The sequence below is a fragment of the Epinephelus moara genome, chromosome 19 (genome assembly GCF_006386435.1).
Source record: "Epinephelus moara isolate mb chromosome 19, YSFRI_EMoa_1.0, whole genome shotgun sequence".
NCBI lineage: Eukaryota > Metazoa > Chordata > Actinopteri > Perciformes > Serranidae > Epinephelus > Epinephelus moara.
Genome location: NC_065524.1, coordinates 3938797 through 3961262, shown reverse-complemented (window position 1 = coordinate 3961262; position 22466 = coordinate 3938797). Strand labels below are relative to the sequence as shown.

Sequence of the window (22466 nt, the reverse complement as noted above, 5' to 3'; positions counted from 1 at the left end):
TTTTTTCTTCCTCATTAATAAAACCCTTCATTTAAAAACTGCATTTTGTGTTTACTTGTGTTATCTTTGACTAATGCGTGCTCTGAGCGGTTGGGGGGGTTCGGTGCCTTGCTCAGGGGCACCTCGGCAGTGCCCAGGAGGTGAACTGGCACCTCTCCAGCCACCAGTCCACGCTCCATATTTTTGGTCCGGACGGGGACTTGAACAGGCGACCCTCCGGTTCCCAACCCAAGTCCCTATGGACTGAGCTACTGCCGCCCCAGAGTTTGTGGCAGAGCTCCATTAACAAATGCCTCATTGTACATTTTGAGTAGTGTAGGGGCTAGCTTAAGAAAAAATGTCTTATAGACGTCTACTGAGTAACTGTCAGGCCCAGGACTTCTCCCCGATTGCAGGGATTTGACAGCATTAGACAATTCTTCAGTAGTAATTGGTTGTTCCAATTTTTCTGCCAGATCACAAGCGACTAAAGGCACGCTCTCAGAAGTGTACAAGGACTGATAGAAGCTCTTAAACTGGTCATTGATCCCCCTAGGGTCTAACGTTGTCCCTGATGATGTACGAATTTTTGGGATTTGATTTGATGAGGACAGCTGACGTAGCTTATGAGCTAGTAATTTACTGGCTTTATCTCCATGCTCATAATAAGTACACCTAGATTTGGTGAGCAGCTCGGTGACCTGATCTGTGAGTAATGTGTCAAATTCTGCTTGTAAAGTTAATCGCTCCTTATAAGTATCTGGAGTGGGTGTAACCGCATAAGCATCACCCTATTGTGCAATACAGCGGGCTAGCACAGATAATCTGTCCTTTTTCTGTTTGTTCTCATGTATGACACAGGAAATAATTTCTCCCCTAATATAAACTTTCCAGGTTTCCCATAGAGCAGTTGTGGAGATATCCGGGGACCTGTTTGTCTCTATAAAGAAATCAATTTGGTCCTGGAGAAAGTTAACAAAAATTTTCATTACTGAGCAGGTTATTATTTAGTCGCCAAGGCAGCCTTATGCTATCCATATTTTGAAATACTATTTCCAAAGTGAGAGGGGCATGGTCTGAAACAACAATAGGATTATATTCACAGGAGGCTATGGAATGGAGGACTCTGTCATCAACAAGGAAATAATCTATGCGGGTAAAAGTGCGGTGAACAGGTGAAAAAAAGGACTAAGCTTTCTGAGTTGGATTGAAAATTCTCCAAATATCAGAAATTGCAAATTCAGCCATAAAGTTTTTAGTAAACAGTCTTTAAAAACAGGGTATTATCAATTATCTTCCATCGCTTAACATCGACATTAATAAGTATCCATAAATATGAAGAGATGGAAGTTAGAAAGATTAAGTTAAAAGACTACAGACTCTGCTGCTTTGTACTGATGGGACATCATACTGAAGGGACTTCAAACCTCTTACCACTAATCATAAGTTTATTATGTTTTTGCACGCAACAATCCTACCAGTGTTAATTTTGACAGCTATTTTAGTTTAGGCTTAGTCTTGAGACGAAAATGCTTAGTTTTAGTCACATTTTAGTAATTTTTATCCTTTATATCGTTTTAGTTGACGAAAACTCAAAATGCTTTAGTCGACTAAAATTCATGACATTTTAGTCAACTTTTAGTCAACTTTCTTTTTTTCTACGTTTTTTTTTTTTTTTTTTTTTTTTTTTTCTCCCTTTAATCCAGTTAGGCTAAGTCATGTATCAGAAATTAGAATCAAGGTGACAGGTTGTATAAAAATTTCATTTAGACACTTGTTTTTCTACAACTACAAATAATTTCAACACACAAATTGTCATTTCTCCAGCAGTGTTTGACAGGTTTAAGGGGTGATTTATGAGCACACACTTACTGATCATCATTTGTAAAGCTCAACATCTCTCTATTTTTTGTCAAAATCATTGACACCACAAATAACTAATCTTAGACAACTAGGATTTGTACCCAGGTTCATTGTAAACTCAGGCTCATCCATCTCACTGTTAAGAAGCACAGAAATAACTTAATTAAAGCCTGAATTCTTTTTTTATCTGCAGCGTGGTAGTCTGGAGGTTTAAACTTGTGTCCCCTCACAGAGTTGGTGATTAAAACTAAACTTTCATCTCTGTCAGAGAAAACTGATCTGAGTTCAGACTGTTTACTTACAGCACAGCTACACTCACAGATAACTGAGCCTACTACCTGCCTGTCAAACAGCAATCGATCTAGCTCACAAGTGGAGCTAACTGCTAACAGCCACTGCTGCAACTAACAAACTCCACAAATCCATTCAGCAGCTCCACCATCCACAGTCAGACACACACAGCTGATTATTTACTGCTGAATTACAGCTCATAACAAAACATCTTGGCGCCAACTGTTTGCTGGAATTTGCTAGCCTGTCGCTCATGCAACATTTGAAGATAATTGCAAGCATGGCTGTTCTCAGCTTTAAATTTCCAGTAGTTCACCACAAACATTTTATCTTGTCAATGAAAATGAAACATAGATTTTGTCTTGGTTTTGATTATCAAGATCTATTTTTACCCTGTCATCATCTTATTTTCGTCATGTCAAAAAAGGCTGTTGACGAAAAATTTTTGTAATAGTTTTCGTCAACAAAAATAACCCTGCCTACCACTACTTAAAGTAGATGAATTATAAACATATATGTGGCCTGTGACCTCTAAACCAATGCTGATCTTTCCCATACGTTTTCTCTTGTTACATGTATTCATCAGACGGAGGTTGTCAAGGGGCCATGTGGCAGTGTGGGGATGACATTCAGGCACGTCCCTGCCAGCGAGGGGGATGCAGTGCACGTCAGCATTGAGACTGTCACACCCAACTCCCCTGCTGCCTTGGCAGACTTGCAGAGGGGTGATCGTCTCATCGCCATTGGAGGTTTGAGATGTTTGTTGATTGTAAATCAGCTGCAGTTTTTTTAACTGCCAGTTCTTCGCACTACTGACAAAAAGTTATTTCCTGTTCTTTTCACAGGTGTCAAAGTGACATCCTCTGTTCAAGTGCCCAAACTGTTGAAGCAGGCTGGAGACAGAGTAGTGGTACTTTATGAGAGACCAGTTCGTCACCAGACCCCCTCTTTTGGAAGCCTCGGAACTCTTCAGGAAGGATTTGGGCAGCTAGAGGAAACTGGTTTCATTTCCCAGCCAGGTGGTTATGAGGAGGACCCAGCTCCCATCACCACCCTTTCCGACATATCCGACAGCAAAGACATGGACTCTGAGTTTGAAGAGTTGATTGTAGACTCCAAGCCTTTCCAGCCTGGTGGCCCTAACAGTGGCACAACATATACCAGTGATACTAAGGAGGATTCCTTACTTACTGTAAACCAAAGCCCCAAAAGGACTGTGGCCAACTTGGCCTCTAAGCCCCTTGGTACCATATCACCCATCCTTAACCGCAAGTTAAATCTGGTGGGTCTCCAGTCACCACTAAAGCCCCAGCCCAAAGAATCACCAAAGCCCTCACCACAGAAGTCCAATAGTGATCCAGTGGAGGGCCCGCAACGCCCAATTGTCCCTCCCCCACCTCCTCCCTCTCGCCCCCCAGTGCCGCCAAGACCTCAGATTAGGTTAACATCAGCCTCCTCAGAGACCAGTCTTTTAGAAGGCATTGATTCTGTTACAACTACTAATGTTCCTGTTGTTCCTACCGTGACTACCACCATCAGCACTTCTGAAAAATCTCCAGAAAAAGCTCCTCCCGCTGGAGCCAGTGAGGACAAGACTGGCACTGAGAAGACATGTGTCAAACTGACTGAGGTGAAGCAGTCTAGCAGGTCAGCAGAGTCCAGTGATGAGCTGCCAGTCCCTCCCACTGTGACCAGCAGTGGCAAAGCTGATCAAGCAAAGGACAAAGCTTCAGAGAGCTCCTGCAGTACACGGGACAGTTTGGAGGACCATTCCCTCTGGGAATCCCCAGAAACCATGTTTCGTAACCAGACAGCACGCTGGCCCAAGGCCTCTGTTGTGTTTGAGGTGGAGAGCAACCATAAGTACCTTAATGTGGCCCTTTGGTGCAAAGATCCCTTTAAGCTGGGCAGTTTGTTGTGCATGGGTCATGTGAGCCTTCAGCTGGAGCATGTAGCCCTGGAATGCATGGCCACATCTTCAGCCGAGTACCAGAGCACCTTTAGGTTGGGGCCTCCAGAGCCCAGAGCTAACGTCAGCCGCACTGCGCTACGCAGCCTCAGCACCCACAAGGGCTTCAATGAGAAGCTGTGTTATGGAGATGTTACTCTGAACTTCTGTTACTTAGCTGAGGGGGAGGTAGAGTATCCAGGAGGGCTAGCAGAAAGGGAACGAGAGGGGAGCCTCATTGATGAGGATCTAAGGGAGAGGGAGCATATCCCCACTGCACAGCGTGATGACTTGGTCTACGGCACCATGCAATTAGTGGAGGTTCGTCACAACTTCCAAGACACCCAGTTCCAAAACCCCACGTGGTGTGAATACTGCAAGAAGAAGGTGTGGACCAAGGCAGCGTCTCAGTGTATGATCTGCGCCTATGTTTGCCACAAGAAGTGCCAGGACAAGTGCCTCACTGAAAATCCCTTCTGTGTGGCAGCAACTGAACGGCGCGGGGCTGACCCTGAAGCCAAATCCACCATTAATCGGGCCACCACCGGCCTAACGCGCCATATCATAAACACCAGCTCCCGCCTGCTTAATCTCCGCCAGGTGCCCAAGACTCGACTGGTTGAGCAGGTGGCTGATGTGGTGCCTGGAGCAGTGGAGCCCTCCCCTAAACAGACACCCAACACTTCAGACAATGAAAGCAGTGATACTGAGACCTACACCAGTGGCGCCAGCCCCTCAAAGCAGCCCGTCTGCAGTGGTGGCAGCAGTAAACTAGTACGCAAGGAAGGTGGGTTGGATGACAGTGTGTTTATTGCTGTGAAGGAGATAGGCCGCGACCTGTACCGGGGGCTTCCAACAGATGAGCGCTCCCAGAAGCTGGAGCTGATGCTGGACAAGTTGCAGCAGGAAATTGACCAGGAGCTGGAGCACAATAACGCCCTCCTGCTGGAGGAGAGGGAGGCCACAGATGCCCGACGCAAGGCCCTAATTAGTACTGCATTGGCCAAGTCTGGGGAGAGACTTCAGGCTCTCACTCTACTAATGATCCACTACCGGGCGGGCATTGAGGACCTGGAGTCAGTGGAGAGCACCTCTCCTTCAGAGCAGCATGTCTTTAAAGGGAAGGGAGAAGGCCTAGAGGAGGAGGCCCTGATGGGGGCAGAGGTCTATGACAGTGACATATGCAGCCCTGTGGAGGTGCAGCTGCTGGATGACATTACTGAGGAGCAGATCTGTGTGGAGGCTCTCCACTAAATTAGACCAGAAAGGAGAGAGAAGAGGAACATGTGCTTTAGGCTTGTGCCTACTTACAAAATTATGTTCAGTTTGTTTTTTGGAGATTGGGGAATTTCAGCAGTCCACTTAAGATATTGGGTATGTTGGGGTCCAGCATTTGATTCACACGTTATTGTTTTTTTATGTGAAAAAGAAAGGATCGGTAAAGGAATTTCCTCCCCAAGGGTTTATGTTCTTGATGTTTTGATTTGCACAACGTGATGCCATTTTCATGCACCTGATTTTTAAAGGGAAGAGCTCAACTTTTTAATCTGCCCTCAGTACTAGTGCTGCATGTTAATCCTCCAGGTTTTTTTCTCTATGGCTTCATTGTAAGCATTAAATTCAGTTTGCTTCTTGTCTGTAACTGCTCTGACATAAGGACTTGAGACAATGTGCACATTTCTGTCATCTACTCGTCTGAATCATCTAAACTTTGGAGAAGGAAAATAATTGTTGAATAGTTGTTTGCTGTGAGAAACATGCTCATATGAAGGTGACATATATGAGTCAGTAACAGTGTGAATATTACCAGGGAGCTAGAGGTTAAGACATCCACCTCAGTGGAATATGTTATTGGTCTGAGGACCCTGCAAGCGGTCATACATATCTTGTGTTTTCAGCACCTTTGTACTGTAATATATTTGGATTTTAGAAGTGACTCTCCCTGCTCATAAAGCTTTTTGAGAATGCCGCAGCTGCATAATTCTTAGTGGAATCGTATATATAGTCTGTGTCTTTCTTTTCTTCTGTTTTTGTGTGTTTGTATTGATTAGGCCAAACATGGTTTACCATATAATGCATATTTTTCTTTTGCCTTTTTTTTTTTTTGTCTTTCTCAGAACACCTCATCAACTTCAAAAACTCAACTATGGCACACTGCTAACAGATTGAAACTTTCAAGGTGTGCAATGCAATGCGAGAATTACATATTTGACTTTTTTGATAAATCTCTGAATGAATGTTATTTAGATGCTTTCATTATATAAAAATTCTATAGAATTAGATTTGTCTCAATATTATTTGTGTCAACAGTTGACAATCTGGGGGTAGGTGTGTAATCTCTAAATATAAAACTCCTTCCACAAATACTAAAACAAGATTTGAAAACTCACAAAATATTTTGCAAATATAAAACAGATTTACAAATACACAAATTCCTCAAAAATGAATCTGTGAATACATTAAATTTATTTACCATTAATTTAAAAACAGATTGGAACATCTTCTTGATGTACAACTTTTAAATAGATATTTCTTAATACAGTTTTTATTTTTTAATCTCAATTCTATGCTTGCAATTTACATCATTTAACTTTTTTTTGTGTGTGTATTTGCAGGTCTGTTTTATATTTGCAAAATATTTTTGTGAGTTTACAAATATTCTTTTCAAAAGAATATACAAAAATTGTATTTAGGGAAGTTATTTTATACATACAAATTACACATTTACTAGGGTCGGGAGTCACCAGAGTATCTACAATACAATATTATCACAATACTTAAGTCAGGATACAATATTTTTGCAATTTTAAATATGTTGTGATACATTGCAATTAATAACCCCTTTTTCAAGTGTAAATTATGTCCTCAAAGGAAAACTTTGTCAACATCAAAATTTTTAGTCAAAAAGCACTTGATTATATTATTCTAATAGACTACCTAAAGTTCAATTTATATTTGTAATATTGCAATACTATGCTGTATCGACCCCCCCCCCCCCCCCCCCCCCCCCCCCCCCCCCCTCCTGTAACATACAGACAGATCGTCAGACTGCTTGTACACATAATATTGAGACAAGTCTAACTCCATAAAATTTCCCCAAATTTAGTGTGTGTGTGTGTGTGTGTGTGTGTGTGTGTGTGTGTGTTAATGAAGATGCTTTCCATGCTTCAAGATGTTACAGTGTGATTGAGTGCAGATCTTTTGCCTTCATGAGTTGTTTTCTTGCCCAAAAGAATGTTATTGAGCCCTCTCTGTGTTGTGTGTACAGCTGTTTGGCACTGCCTTCCCACATTTCATTGCTGAGCATTAATCTTACCTGTTCCAGTGATTCTATCATAAGCAGAAACAGCTCTAAAATGCTAAGCTCTTCTACATCCTCAGAGAGCCACTGGAGAGGATTGTTTGAAAGTAGGGAACATCGTAATGTCACGTACGTCCTTATGGAAATCTACCCTAAAATACTTAACATTTTCTTAATCTGTTTGATGGTGATGTTTTTTTCTTTGTTTTTTTTTTCCTGTTGGTTATTTTGCCAACACGTCACATGCCAGCACAAAGACAAATTAGTTCATTAGTGGGTACTCATTGAGACTGCTATCAACAGCAGTCAGCAGGTTTTGGTATCACACTGGGCTCACCCTAGATGCTGAAGTGCCACCTTTTTCCATTGCGTACTGCCTGCTTGCTTTTGCTGCCCATGTTAACCAATTGGGCTGTTCACACTGGATGCGGCGCAGCGCTAATCTCTGTGGCCGGCTTGCAATTTGTAACGATAGTTTCAGCATCTGGTCTTTCTTTTTCCGAGAGCCACAAGTGAACCTAGCAAGAAAACACTGAAAAAGTTGAACAATAAAAAGTGTATATTAAATATGATAATATTACAAGAATAAATGACAGAATACGCATCCTATGCTTCCACATATTTGCCAGTTGTGTCTAAACAGAGAGCGAGAGGGAGGAGTGGAGCCACACATACACATACTCACACACATGCAGACAGAGACAAAGCTCTACATTTGATTTAAACAGAGCAGAGAGCAGAATCACTTACTGACCTGCGCAGAAAAATGCACTTCTGGTGTGAACGGCCAGGCGACTGCAGAAAGGCTGCTGCACAACAATTAACAAATCGGGCACTACCACGTCCAGTGTGAACCCGGTGTCAGTCGTCAGAATTGTGACGCTCAGACAGGGAGAACTCAAAGGAGACATGCAAGTAAAGGGCCAACATTCAATTGAAGTGGTCAAAAACAGCCGTGCATTAACAAAATTAGATGATGAAACATCTGAGGGCTTACCAGATGCTAGAATGCTATGCAGCTATAAATAGTACAAGAAAGGATTTTTAAAAATATGGACAGTTATCACAGTAGCAATTATTATTACACTGTTCCTGACAATCGTGGAAGTAAAAGTAGAACTACGCTGTTCATCTAACAAAGTGTTCTTTTAGCAAATTTGGGCTTAAACAAAATGATTAACCAGCATCTTCCCAGATGACTTTGCATTGTATTAAGGCCAAAATTTAACCACTTTAAACTTTTTGCTGGAAAACCTGCATCTCTGCAACATATTTGGAGTAGCCTTGTTCAAATTTATAGGGGGGTTTGTTTTTTCTTGTTGTGCTGATGGCAGCCTGAATGCCAAACACCTTTATATAACTTCTCTGTGGGTTGTTGAGTAGCATTTTGGGACTTCTCCAGAAAATTCAACAGCCACCCAAGATAAAGAGGGTATGTGGCTGGTGATGGACTAGTGTGCTTCCATTTTGATGACCTACTTCACAAAATCAGTCACCTGTAATGAGCATGGCATAGGGCCCGACGATATGGCTTAAAATAATATTGTGATATTTTTGGGCTATATCGTGATACACAATATATATCACAGTATTTTAAAATCTCCTAAGTACTGTCGACTACTCAAATACAAAATTAATATATGAACTACAGTTACAATAAAGTTACATAAAAGTAGCTACTGTCATGATAAAGTTGAATAAAATACTGACATAATGAAGTTGAATTAAGTATTGTTATAATTAAATAAATCAAAGAGGAACCACTGGTGCTTTTATTTTGAAGCACCTGGCTCATCTAGGTGTGGAAGTGTTGATGTTTTTGCTGTGAACTTGGAGCTTCAGGTCAACAGCCAGATGTTAGCAGTTAGCACAAAGTTAAACTGTTGCCACTGCGCCTTTAAACGTTAGAATTTATTCACTTTGAGCTGGAAACAAACTCACAGCTCTCCAGTCTATATATTAATAACGCAGTAGTGCCCCATGGTCACAAAATGTGACTAAATAGTCACGGTGTGGAGCCCTACAAGTACAAAGACCCACGCTTCCTCTGCTCATGCTATCATTAATTTCATTAAGTTAAACTGTTACTTAGGCACCGTTAAACGTGATTATTTATTCACTGTGAGTTGGATGCATACAAACAGCTCTCCAGTCCATATAATATTATTTGCAAGTCACAGTGGTGCTCCATGGTTGCAAAATGTGACTAAAAATTAGTGGTCTGGGGCCCTGCATATAAAAGACATGCTGACACACCATCGCTCAGGAGAAAGTGACCTGGATAGGATAGATGGAGGATTTAACTCATACAAAAATAAAAACAAAAAAACATCACCCAAACTGCATAGAACATCGTTGAGGTCTGAGTTAGCTGAGGGTAGTTTTTTTTTTTTCTTAAATGTAATTCTAAAAGGACTTGTCCACACTAACAAGAGAAGTTATCAGCCAGACTCTGTGGAGGCAAAGGTACATTTCTGGTCTTTTCTGTGTGATAGATATGTGGCCCATGTAGATATTGGCTTACTGGCTGCTATACTTGTCAACCTCTGTATATCCAGATTTTTGTGCAATATTTTTGTAAGAAATGAAGTTGATAATCAGGAATGAATCCCCTTTTTTCTTTTTAAAAACGTGATCTGTGTGCCCATCCGTCTGGTAGTGTAACCTGAGGGTTTCTGGGGACCAATGAGAACCTGAATGGAGGAATTCACTCCATAAACCCCTCTTTTGGCTTGAGAGGCACTGCTTTTGCTGCTACTGCTGTTGTTACAATGTGCTCTTCCACAGAGCTCACACGCTTTTAAACCCCCCACCCCCTCCTAACCTTTGAAACTGCACTTACAACATGACCTGTTGAGATGGTGTTTGTTTTTCTTTGTGTATGAGGGATGTTGTACACAGTTTTTGAGAAGGCCCATGTGAAGAAGCTTTATTGTACATAACCTAAATAAACAAGCTGAAATGAATTTCCGTCACTGCTTCGTGGTTTAATCGGCTCACGCACAAGAACTTTGAAGGCACACTGTGATTCAAAAATCAAACAAGAATCACGCCACCAGCAAAAATCCAAACACAATACATGAACGTTCCATTACATCGAAATCAATGACAGATCTTTCAACACAGATGAATATTTGACAACCATTGAATCTAAGCTAAAGGTTTATTTACATCAAGAATGTTCAACACAGACCAAGCCCATATTTTCAATTCAAATTAGCTTACTTGAAGTTAAATTCTCAAATTATGAATGTGATCACATGGAAGTTATGTAGACCAGCTGATTATGGACTCAGTCCTGTAACTTCCATGTACGCTTACCTTAAGCTGTGTACGGGGGGAAAAAAAAAAGAAAAAATCAGTTTGCATTTAGAAGTTTGTCTGATTTAGGATTTGCTTCTTTTTTTTTATCTGATTGTATAATTGGTGCAAAGTGATTTTGTATTGTATTGTGCAGAAATCAATATTGAGCAACACAGATACCAAAAAAAATCTAGCTTCTTTTCCAGAGCTGCATTACAAGGTCTTCATCAGCAGATTAGAGACTAGGGATGTCCCAGTCTGATCTCAAAGATCGGTATGCAGGCTGATCAAGTCATTTTTAACCAATCAGGATCTGCTATTTTGAGCTTTTAGAGCCATATCTGATCCTGTATTAAACGCCAGCTGTCACACAGGTGTTTTTTTACTTTCATGCACAGCAACATGTCTTCATCAACTCTCCAACTCTTCACTGTCTGTCTGTCTGTCTGTCTGTCTGTCTGTCTCCCTGCCTCTCCTGTCTGTCTGTCTGTCTGTCTGTCTCCCTGCCTCTCCATTCTGAGCTCCCGTGTGCATAACCAGGGGCTCAGCCCCGCCCACCGCGAAACACCACACACCATAACTGAAAACACAGTATGAGGTTGTTTATTTTAGGGATGCACAATAATATCAGAACTGTATTGGCTGATATCGACTTTAAAATGAACTATCAGAATCAGCCAACATGCTTTTTCTTATTTTGCACAATGAATTAATATTACATACAAATTACATGGAAATGACTAACTTTTGTTTTTACATTTTAAGTGTCATTTATCAATGTTGTGGGCCTAAAGAAATTCTGAAATTCTCTAATTGTAAAAATATGAAACCTATATACAGAATACAAAAATGTTTAAACATTCAACAACTACAATGTGCGCAATACATCTACTGCCTGACACCTTTTTCTTGAAATTTTGCCAAACCTCTGTAGCAGTGGTTAGTCTTTAGTCTACCTAGCTAGTTAGCTGTGGATGCCAAATCCAAAAAAAAATCTAATGTTTCAGAATAAAATAGAGAATTTAGAAGTGCATGGACAGATTTGTTTGCTTTCACTTTAAGTTCTGCAAAGTTAAGGTACCAAATGATCATAAATAGTGCCCTGCAGTGTGGCCTGCAGTGCCCTTGTAATAAAACATTTTAACGAATGCTCATTTAAGCTATTAGTACTCTTTTGAAAGTAAAGGTTGACGACCCCTGATCTAGGCAAATAGAAGTACTGGATTGGTATCAGCAGATGCTCGATATTAAATGACTTGGATCGGAATTGGGGCAAGTTGATAAGTAAACTTGAGTTTTGTCTTTCAAAAATACTTCATTGTTTCTTTTTTTTTTGTATCAACATTACTCACATGTAATTAACAAAAGCTAAATTTTTCTTAATGTCACCAAATCCCATGAAAAGATGAAAACCAACAATGTGTTTCCAAGTGTTTAGACTGAAAAACTCCAATGCATAAATAACTCAAGGGTTGACAGAAAAGTAAAGCATATAACCAGCTCTGTCCTTTAGTGCATGGTGATAATTTGTCTAGTGTGAAATTAGGACAGAGGTTAACATTACACATAACACAATAGCCTCTTGTGAACTACTAATCTTAGTTTACTGCGCTATCAGTGTTTTTTCTTACGTCACTGAAAATTCATTTTACAGTGACATTAACAAGTAAAAATGACAGCAGCACATTAGAGGACCTATCACCCCACTATCTTCAATTAGTGATGATGTCCCCCTGCGGTCCATTTCTCTGATTTTGGCCTTGAAGACTATGTCACCATTACCTCTTGTCACCCAACATGGAACTGGTTCCATTCTGGTTCCTGCTCCTAATTTTGAACCACAGAGCATTTCGACCAATAATAAATTGGATCAGAACCTAAGAAGTTGGTTCTCAAAAAAATAACAGGTTTTTCTTAACTGACATCAGTGGGCATGTCATATTCTACAGGGCTCCGTTTCCCAGTTTCGAAGTACCTTGGTGCTCTACGAAGGTCTCTAAGATATACCTTAGCTAAGGAACTTCTTTTCCTATGAGTGTTTCCCAAACTGTCCCTTAGTGGGTGCTTGCAAGGAGAGCTGCTAAGGTATATCGTAAGTTGGAGCTGTCCTTTACCACGGTGCTGAAAGTGTATTAATCGATGCTGCATGCATCGACTGATCTCATATAAAGATAAATAAATGACACTGTAATATAAAAAGTATTGCCATAATAATTTTACCTCCATCAGATATTTTATCAAAAATGAGGCTATGCCTTTTACAGAACATCTGCTCATCTATTTGAAGCCTAGTCCACACATACATGGATATTTTTAAAGGCAGCGCTTTAAAACTAAATTTCCGTCCAGACGAGTGTTTTGGCACCATTTCAGGAAAAATCCCCATCCTAATACGCCTGAAGCATATCACATCAAAAAATGACTTACATGCTCATCCTGTTATAAACAAGGATGAAGCAGAGAAACGTGATTGCTGCTCACCGATAATGCATTTGTTATTGAAACATTTATAACAGCATACGTGTTTGTCTCACTTTTTCCATCATTGCAGTTCAATGCCAGTGTGTTTGGAGAAGTCAAGTGAAAAACTGTTTGAAGAAAAAGAGCCTGCAGTGGTCTCACAGTTGGTCCAACAGTTGGTCCATGCTTGTTTTTGGGGTAAAAACAAGTATCGGTATGTAATAACATAACGAAAGTTTGCAGGTAATCAATGAATTTCGCAGTTCGCAGCTACTACTGTTTAGTTCCTTTGTGCATTGTGCACTGCCCTCCAGTGGTGACATATCCTTGATTAAAATGGTTCCACGCAAAACCGCTGGAAATGCAGACTGGTTCACTAGATAGCATGAAGGTTCCAAGAATCTTGAACAGAACCGAGTACCAGAGCTTATAAAGTGGTATACATGCTATCAGAAGAATCATCTCTGTGCAGGCACCTAACGCTGCACTCCTACAGTTCAATAAATTGTGGAAAATGACAAACTTTTTTCTTATTTAAATATTTGTGTACATTGAATTTGAAGTACATAATATCCCCAAAAAGCAATTTAATTTGATGAAAAAAAGATTTGGTGAAGGTCCCTGTACCTATGTTGCTGTAAGAACCATAGTTGTTTGAGTTCCAGTTGAAAAGGGAAAGGAAAGAAGATATTGTGTGAGCATCTGCAAAGTAATTGAAGCCCAGTGTTGAGATGGACAGGCTGATTACAGTGTGTCTGCTCCCACATTTCCCCACTATGGCGACTCATTCTGCTGTCTTCCACCACCCAACACAGGCAATTAACATCAGTACTTCTGTTACCAAACTGAGAAGCATGCACTTTCTTAGCTATTTGATATTTCCATTTGTACCTATACATGTTACTCCTCTGATCAGCCCTGACTGGAAACAGCATTTAGAGTAACAGCAAGAGTGGTCAAAATGCTCAGTGTTTTAAATGCACCAAAAGGCAGTGGTGCTGAAAATCCATCTGTCTACATTTGTTGTTTCAGTGTTGTTGAGGAGCAACATTTTTCAGAGTGCACCACATTCAATAGAGAATTTGAAGTTCCCACAAGTAAGAAAAAGAATAAAAGGTAACATCCAGTCAATGACCAACATGTCTCAAATTAACTCCTCAAATACCGCAGCTTTGTCAGTGGACCTACACATCTGAATATGATGCGCTACGTACCAATCCTGTGTCTGTTGTTGACATTCAGGGACAGCGTGTCAATTTATGCTTGCTACATGCATTGTGCCCTTTCAAAATACACTGCTGTTTTCACAGGATATGTACAGTTTCTGCTCAGTATATGCATACCGTCTTTTCAAAAATAAACTTGAAAAGACACAAAACACTTTGTTTTTATGTTTATTTCCTTCAGTTTAGGCAACTTAAGCATATGGTTAGGTTTAAAAATAAAATCATGGTTTGGCTGGAAATTCATACAGGAAACAAACAGTGGGCTCCTGTGTGAAAGTCTGGAGTTTGTTTGACCCACTCCCCTCCCCTCCTGCTCTTCCCATATGGACTTTCTTGCTTTTTAAGACCCTTTTACTTTTAGTAAATGGTATGACATTTTTGGGTGGGCAGGGCTTAGCTGGAGGCAAAATAGTTCTTCACATTCATTAGCTAGCGCTAGCTAGTAAGTTCTGTTGGCTTCCTCTTGGCAATGGAGGAAGATGACGAGTCTCTCTGAATACGGTGCATTCTGAAATATTCATTCCAAGTTCTGGACTGGACAGTTCATGAATTGGGAGTGCTAACATCAGCTAATGTGTTAAAAAGTTAGTGTTATTGATAAATGCAAAATTCCTCTTAAAACCTCCCCAATTTCTGACATGATAACCCTTAATACAAATAATGCTATTCATCTCTACAACAGTAAACACTTTTTCCCTAACCTGATAACCTATTGTACATCCAAGCATTTTTGTTGATCGCCTCCGTCAGTCATTTCATCTTATCATATTTACCCATAGCTGTCTTTGTTTTTGTTGACTGATGGTGGCGGCTTGTATGCAATAAAAGTTTTGAGCCTTCTATTTGGGCTCCCAATAACACAACAAGACGACATTTTAAGATACCTATGTAGCCTACAGCCCTGTGGTGACGCATCATGTTTTGCCTACAGCTGATAAAATTACATCATCATAACCTTGGTCCTAAAAGGGTCTACATTACGGTTGTTGCTGGCTGCCAGGGTTTGAAAATTACCGCCCGGCAAGCACCAAATACAGGTAGATTTTCTCCTTTAAGTTTGAATTCAATTACCTTATTATCTCAATGTAATGAGAAATGTACTGAAACAAATATATATGTGAAACAAAATTGGCAATTTATTATTTTGGCTGGTGGATTTTTTCATCTACCAGCTACCTTGGCTGGTAAGTCAAAAAGTTAATTCCGGACCCTGCCAGCTGCATATAAACAGGCAGAAAACAGCCATTTTTTTGTCCATTTGTGAGCGGAGAAAGCACTTCATTATCCACTTATTCTGATAACAGTTTGTTGTACAATAACTGAAACAACACATATTATGCAAATACAGAAAAAAATTCTGACTTACATACTGTCTATTTTGTATTTGTACGCATGTCTACTTATCAGTGGTCTTAATGGAGATGATTGGTGAAAAGAGTATGTGTTGCCTTTTATTTTCCCAAATTCATTGTTGAAAAATGAATGGTTGACTAAGAACATGATCACTTTTGGCGTTGAAAAAGTTTAATCTCTGACAACTAGAGGCAACCAATGACATCAGCTATGTTAAAGCAACACTTACCTTTCTGGAAATTTTACACTTTTCTTTGTTTAGGTTAAAATGCTATTAATAAGCTGATGGCACACTAAAATGTAACTGAATTCCACTAGAAATAAAAACTCATAATTATACCATTATCATATGATTCTAAGAAAACTCTGACCGATCATTGCACTCGGACCGAATGACCGCAATATAAACTAGTAACAGGGATGCTTGTGGATATAAACTAGTAACAGGGACGCTTGTGGATATAAACTTTTCTCCGTAACAATGGCAGACAAATGCAGACCACCGCTTCCACCTCCAGCTGCTCTAACAGGGAAATCAGTTGGCAAAAGAAAGAATATTGCAGAAAAAGCTAACACTAAGAGAGAGCTCGATGCTGCAAGAGCCAAAACTCGGTTCAACATCGGCTCTGCTCGATGCTGCAAGAGCCAAAACTCGGTTCAACATCGGCTCTGCTTTCGAGCGATGGCGAAGACTGATGCAGCTTCATCCTGAGCTAAAAAGGGACGAGATGGTCACAGAGTTTCTGCTGGACAGGTATTTTTAGTTTGCCTTTAAGTTTGAATCAACATGGCAGTGCGACCAATGCTTGCGGCAGCCTCTGCGTACACCAGCGAAGTAAACCCGGTGCAACGAGAAGTAAATTCTTCAGTGCTATACAGTCGTGAGTTTCTAATAGACATTAGAAACCACTGCAGAGATCTAACACTACAATGGAGAGAGCTCAGGATGTGTAGCAAGCTTGGCCTGCTACGTCGAGCTAGCCCTGACATGACCATGGTTTTGCATGGAGCTGTCCCGACGGGGAGACGCTGGCAGCGCTGTGACAGGAAGCGGAATCCGGGGAAGCGCAGAGGGGTTAGCTCTAGGCTAAGAGCTAACCCCATCAAACCAGCTGTTCCCAGCGGTCTTCTGGCGAATGTCCACTCGCTGGACACGAAAATGGATTACATCCGCAGGAGATCCACTCACCGAGGAGTGAGGGACTGCTGTGTCCTTGTGTTCACTGAGACATGGATGAATGGTAACATATCAGACTCCCGTGTTGAGCTAATGGGGCTAACACTACACAGAGCAGACAGGGAGGCTGCATCATCTGGTAAGCTCCGTGGTGGCAGTCTAGCAATATACACAAATGATTCATGGTGCTGTGATGTGAAGAGGATCTCCCTGTTCTGCTTTCAGGATGTGGAGTTTTTGACTGTGAAATGTCGACCCTTTTCATCTTACTATTGCACTATATGTTCTTTCTTATATGTTGCACAAATTGTTTTTAAATCTTTTGTTTCTTTTTGCTTGGGGTATGCAAAATATCATTTTGTTTTTGTGCTGCGCATAAAAATGACAAATAAAGAAGTTAAGTTCAGTTCATAACGTTATATATGACAACACAGCATCCAGTTGCTATGGCTAACGTTAGCCTACTGTAGCATAGCCTCTGAAACATTAACGTTATCTACCTTGTGCATTTACACTTACTAGTAACGTTAACGCTACTATCTAACTGTAACCTTATTCTAAAACTCATCAGTCATCATTGACTCCGGTTGAGTTTTAAAAATCTGGGGTTGCGTTTGACTGTCTTGGTTGTAATGATACACTCGCTCTCCTCTTCAGTGTATCTAACGTTACCTTGCCAACGCCTACGTCTATCATAGACATAATGAGGATGTAATGGAGGAGGGGGATGGGACTTTGGAGGGAGGTGGGAGTTGTGGATGTTTACTTTTTTTTGAAGTGCTGTGTGAAATGCAAGAAAGGTAAGAGTAGCTCTATGACAGAAACTGGTATTTAAGTAAACATTGTGTCTCAGGACAGGGCAGATAGCGCAGAGTGCAATAAGATTAAATCATTATTGTACAAATGGTCATGACTGTCTTTGAAAAACCTTCATATGAATGATTCCAGTGTGACATTCTGAAATGACCAACAACTAGGTAGTTTATTAGAAGGATTAGAGTACTGGCTCCCAGTGTCCCATTAAATTTCTAAAATACAGTTTGAGAGGCTTTTCCACTCTACCAAAAGCACAACTGTGGGAGAAACAGTGAAAACATTTCGTATTTTATGTTTTTGATAGGATTGGTAAATGGCTGAATATTAAATATAAAATCATGCCTAATGTTACCTTTTCATAAAGGAATAAAGTCAATCACAATGCTTGTTTACAATAACTTCTGGGTAGAAAACCTCAGTGTCACATACATTAAATCACTGAACAAGCCCTGCCTCATTTGGTTAGTTTTTAGCCTTTACTGATGGGGAACTGAAGCCTTAATCTCAAAGCCAGATTCCACTGACAACTAGAACCAGTCAAGTTGCACTTACAGTTTGCATCCATGTCTGTCCAGACTCATATGGAGCCATAACAGTAGTATGAATGTTGCTGCAAAAAGCTACATATTTTAAAGCATGGATGCTTCACACACATCTTCCGCCTGGCAGCACAGAAGATCTATAGTATCAGCAGTTTTAAGGTGAACATCCAAGATTATTGTCACTAGTATCTGACCAAATGTCTCCCCTTCTGTTCCTGAGATATGACATTGAATAATGCCCAGAACAGTGTCTCTATTAAAAATTATGATGTCACAGTAATATTGACCTTTGGGCTTTTGGATATAAAATGTCATGAATTCATCATTCTGTCAGACATTTATGTTGAAGTTTGTCATAATTAGCATAAGCATTCTTGAGTTATGGCCAAAAACATGTTTTTTGAGGTCACATTGACCTATGACTATCAAAACCTAATCATTTTAGTGCTGAGTCCAATTGGACGTTTGTGTCAAATTTAGAGAAATTATCTCAAGGTCTTCTTGAGTTATTGTGTTCACTAGAATGAGACAGACACAAGGTCACAGAGACCTTGACCTTTGAACACCAATATTTAATCAGTTCATTGTTGAGTCAAAGTGGACGCCCGTGCTAAATGTGACGAAATACCCTTGGGCAGTTATAAGATATTGCCTTCATGTGAATGAGATGGATGTGAGGTCACAGGGACCTTGACCTTTGACCACCAAAATCTAATCAGTTCATCGTTGAATCCTAATGGATAATTTTGCCAAATGTGGAAAAAAAATTCCCTCAAGGCATTCTTGAGATATCACAATCAAGATCAGATATACTGTGACAGACAGACAACTCGAAAGCATAATGGTGTCAGTAAATGTGTGAGGTAAAGCACAGAAAATATTCCAAATATAGTGTACACATAAACTGATAGAGTTTTTTTAGCTGACTCAAATAAGTTTTGCTGCAGCCCTTGTTCCCGGCAGCACATTACTCAGTTTCCGTGCCAATAGATTTGGTTTATCAAAGGTGCTAGCAAAGCAACACAGTACATAAAAAAAAAAGACATCAGATAGGTCAAACTACTTTGTTTAACTAAATATCTTTAAATGTCACAATTACGACTGAGAATGGCAACAGAATTTTAAAAATGAAGCCTATTTCATAATGTTCTGGCAACAATTAAATCGTAGGCAACTGGACTTTGATTTTGTCTAGAAGACGTTTCGCCTCTTATCCAAGCGGCTTCATCAGTTCTCAACGCATCAAAGTCCAGTTGCCTACGATTTAATTGTTGCCAGAATGGAATTGACCTGGATAAATGAGAATATCCACAGACTTATTTCATAATGGCCACTTCTCTACCTGGAAGTGATTGTTGTTGTTAGTGTGATGTCATGGTGAGTCGGTCTATAGTTTGATCAATCTTTTCCTCTAACTCTTGGCAAGATAACAAATGAGCATATTTCTCAAAATGTCAAACTATTCCTTTAAAGACATATTGGTGAAACCCAATATAAGTTAGTAGACTGTACTGTACATATACAATATATACTGGCAAAGGAAAACTTGCTCAATAAACCCACTTGTCAAATATGACAACAGACTGTTTCTACAGCTGACGTTTTGTCTTGTATCAGAGGAATCACAGGTGTAAGTAATAACATTAATGATGGCTCTAGGCAGAAACACACAGGAAGTGGCAAGGTCACCAAGAAATGCTGACACCTTCCTTCTTAGTTGCTTTGGTCTCCTCAACAAAGAGTCAGCTGTTGAGTTTGCCCCACCTCCAGAGGACCGCCATCAGTATCCACAGCTGTTGTGAGAAGAACCCTGCTGAGAGGGAATGTGAGTAAAGCTGCTGGGCCCACATCCCTGCCTGTGTACTAAGAACATGTCACAACCAGCTACTTATGTCATCACTTGTATTTTTAATATATCACTGTCAAAGGAGAGTGTTCCAATCACTTTAAGACAGCCACCATTATTCCTGTGTCTAAGAAGTCTGCAGTGTCTCAACAATTGACCCTTTGCTAAGTCCCGCCCCCGGATGTGGGGCTCCATTGACTGTAATGCGATCGTTTCAGATTTCCTTCATTTTCAGGGTGGTTTTGTGAATTTGGAGCTAAATGTTGTGTCTGGGGCACCTCGTGTATTAATGATACTCGTTACCTGGAGAGGTTGGAAAAAGATATACGTTTCTTCCCTGTTCTAAAACCAGAATCAATTAATGATTATAACAGGGGAAAAAAGACAGACCCTGCTGTACAGGAACCAGTGAAGGGAAGCAGGGAGACTTTACTGATATTCAACCAGCTGTGTGTCATCGCATTGTGCGCAGATGAACGCTGTTTGACTTCCCCCAGAGATCCCTGCCCATCCGGCGGCGGAGGTCCGGGTGCTGGCAGCGGCATTGGGGCGAAGCCAAACAACGTTCATCTGCTCACACTGTGATGCCACACAGCTGGTTCAGTATCAGCAAAGTTTCCCTTTATATTCATTGTCTTCTGTGGCGATCAGCAGTGATGTGGTGGTTCACTTTTACACTGTGATCTGTAGCCTATAGTTCGGCTTTAGCTTCTAACTATCTTTGTCTTTTTAACCTGTTGTTGCTGCTGAGTCAGTTTGACATCCTGGATATATCCTTCAAACAGACTGTAGACCCCTCTGTCTGCTTCTCTCTGGAATCACTATTTCAGTTTTCCAAAAATATGATAATATTTCTTCAGGGAGTGCAGTTAGTTACAGTGTGGGCTCCATGCTTACTCCGACAGCTTGTCGGACCATCACAAAGGGGCGGGGCTTAGCAAAGGGTCCATTGCTGCCCTGTGTCACTCAGCCCCATTCTGATGAAATACTTGAAGGACGCATTCACACTGGCCCTATTTGTCTGCTTTAAACTATGGGGTGCCGTTTGTAAAGTGGCTCACGCTGAAAATAACATCAATATTTTGCCACATTTAGCTTCAAACAATGTTTATAAAAGTGTTGTGAATTTTTTAACATCACCTTTTACCACATTTACAGCAATATTTGTTAACTTAGAAATATATTAAATAGTTAAATCTAAATATTAAATGTGGCACCTAAATGTTAAATGTTAAATCTAAATATTAAATCTAAATCTAAATCTAAATGTTAAATCTAAATATTAAATCTAAATCTAAATCTAAATCTAAATGTTAAAGCTATAGTGCGTAACTTCTGTCGCCTCCCAGTGGATAATGCGTTATTACAACTAATAAGCCGGCGGCACTTCCATGTACACAGATTAACACTCGCCACACACCGTGTACACAATGCTACACACCGTGGCGAACACCAGGCTACTAACATTACATTACGTTCATTGCACCATTTCCAAGAAAATAATAAAGTAGGCTACTAGGTCCAGTACATGTAACAGCAACTCATACTACTCATAATATAATTATAAACGAAGTCACTTACTTATCCAACAGCAGCAAGGCAACATCCATGTCTGCCCTCAGCCCAATTTCTTCCTTCAGGGCTCTCCACCGAGGAAAAGCGACGCCACTGCAAATCCTTGTTTGCCTTTTCCGTCGATCACTTTCCTTCTTTGCTAACAGACCTTCAGCCGAACGTCCAGGCTTTTTCTTTGTGGTAGGATCCACTTCTGAACCGTGTCTCGGCCGCTTCTCCGCCATGTTGCTTTCTCTTTCTACCTGTGCTCTACCTCTTGCTGTGACACTCTCCGCTATTCCTCCCCCTCCCTTCTTGTTGTGAGGAAGCATTTCCTGTGCGCCAGCATGGGAATGTTGCCGGTCTACACGCATACTAAAAATGATATATATTGAAAAATACCGCGAGATGTTAGGAGCCGATCGGCTTAATCAGCATTGTGTCATCTCCTCTAGTAGTGGCTTGGGTGAAACGGACATTTACGGACCCGTAGAAGTTACGCACTATAGCTTTAAATCTAAATGCTAAATCTAAATCTAAATATTAAATCTAAATATTAAATCTAAATGCTAAATCTAAATCTAAATGCTAAATCTAAATCTAAATCTAAATGTTAAATCTAAATCTAAATCTAAATGTTAAATCTAAATGTTACATCTAAATACTAAATCTAAATCTAAATGTTAAATCTAAATGCTAAATCTAAATCTAAATGTTAAATCTAAATGCTAAATCTAAATGTTAAATGTTAAATCCAAATGTTCTGGGTGAAACTAAATATTTAGCTAATATGCAAATTCACACTGC

General features: G+C 40.3%; 1 protein-coding gene across 1 annotated transcript in view; it reads left to right on the top strand.

Annotated features, from left to right (window-relative positions):
* The window catches only part of pdzd8 (PDZ domain containing 8), a 114398-nt gene extending 104050 nt beyond the window's left edge, over positions 1-10348 (top strand). Inside the window, exons 4-5 of the mRNA XM_050070674.1 lie at positions 2720-2882; positions 2979-10348. Coding sequence (XP_049926631.1) covers positions 2720-2882; positions 2979-5335 — 2520 coding nt within the window. The 3' untranslated portion in view covers positions 5336-10348. The remainder of the gene's footprint in view (positions 1-2719; positions 2883-2978) is intronic.
* Positions 10349-22466: the final 12118 nt, after the last annotated feature.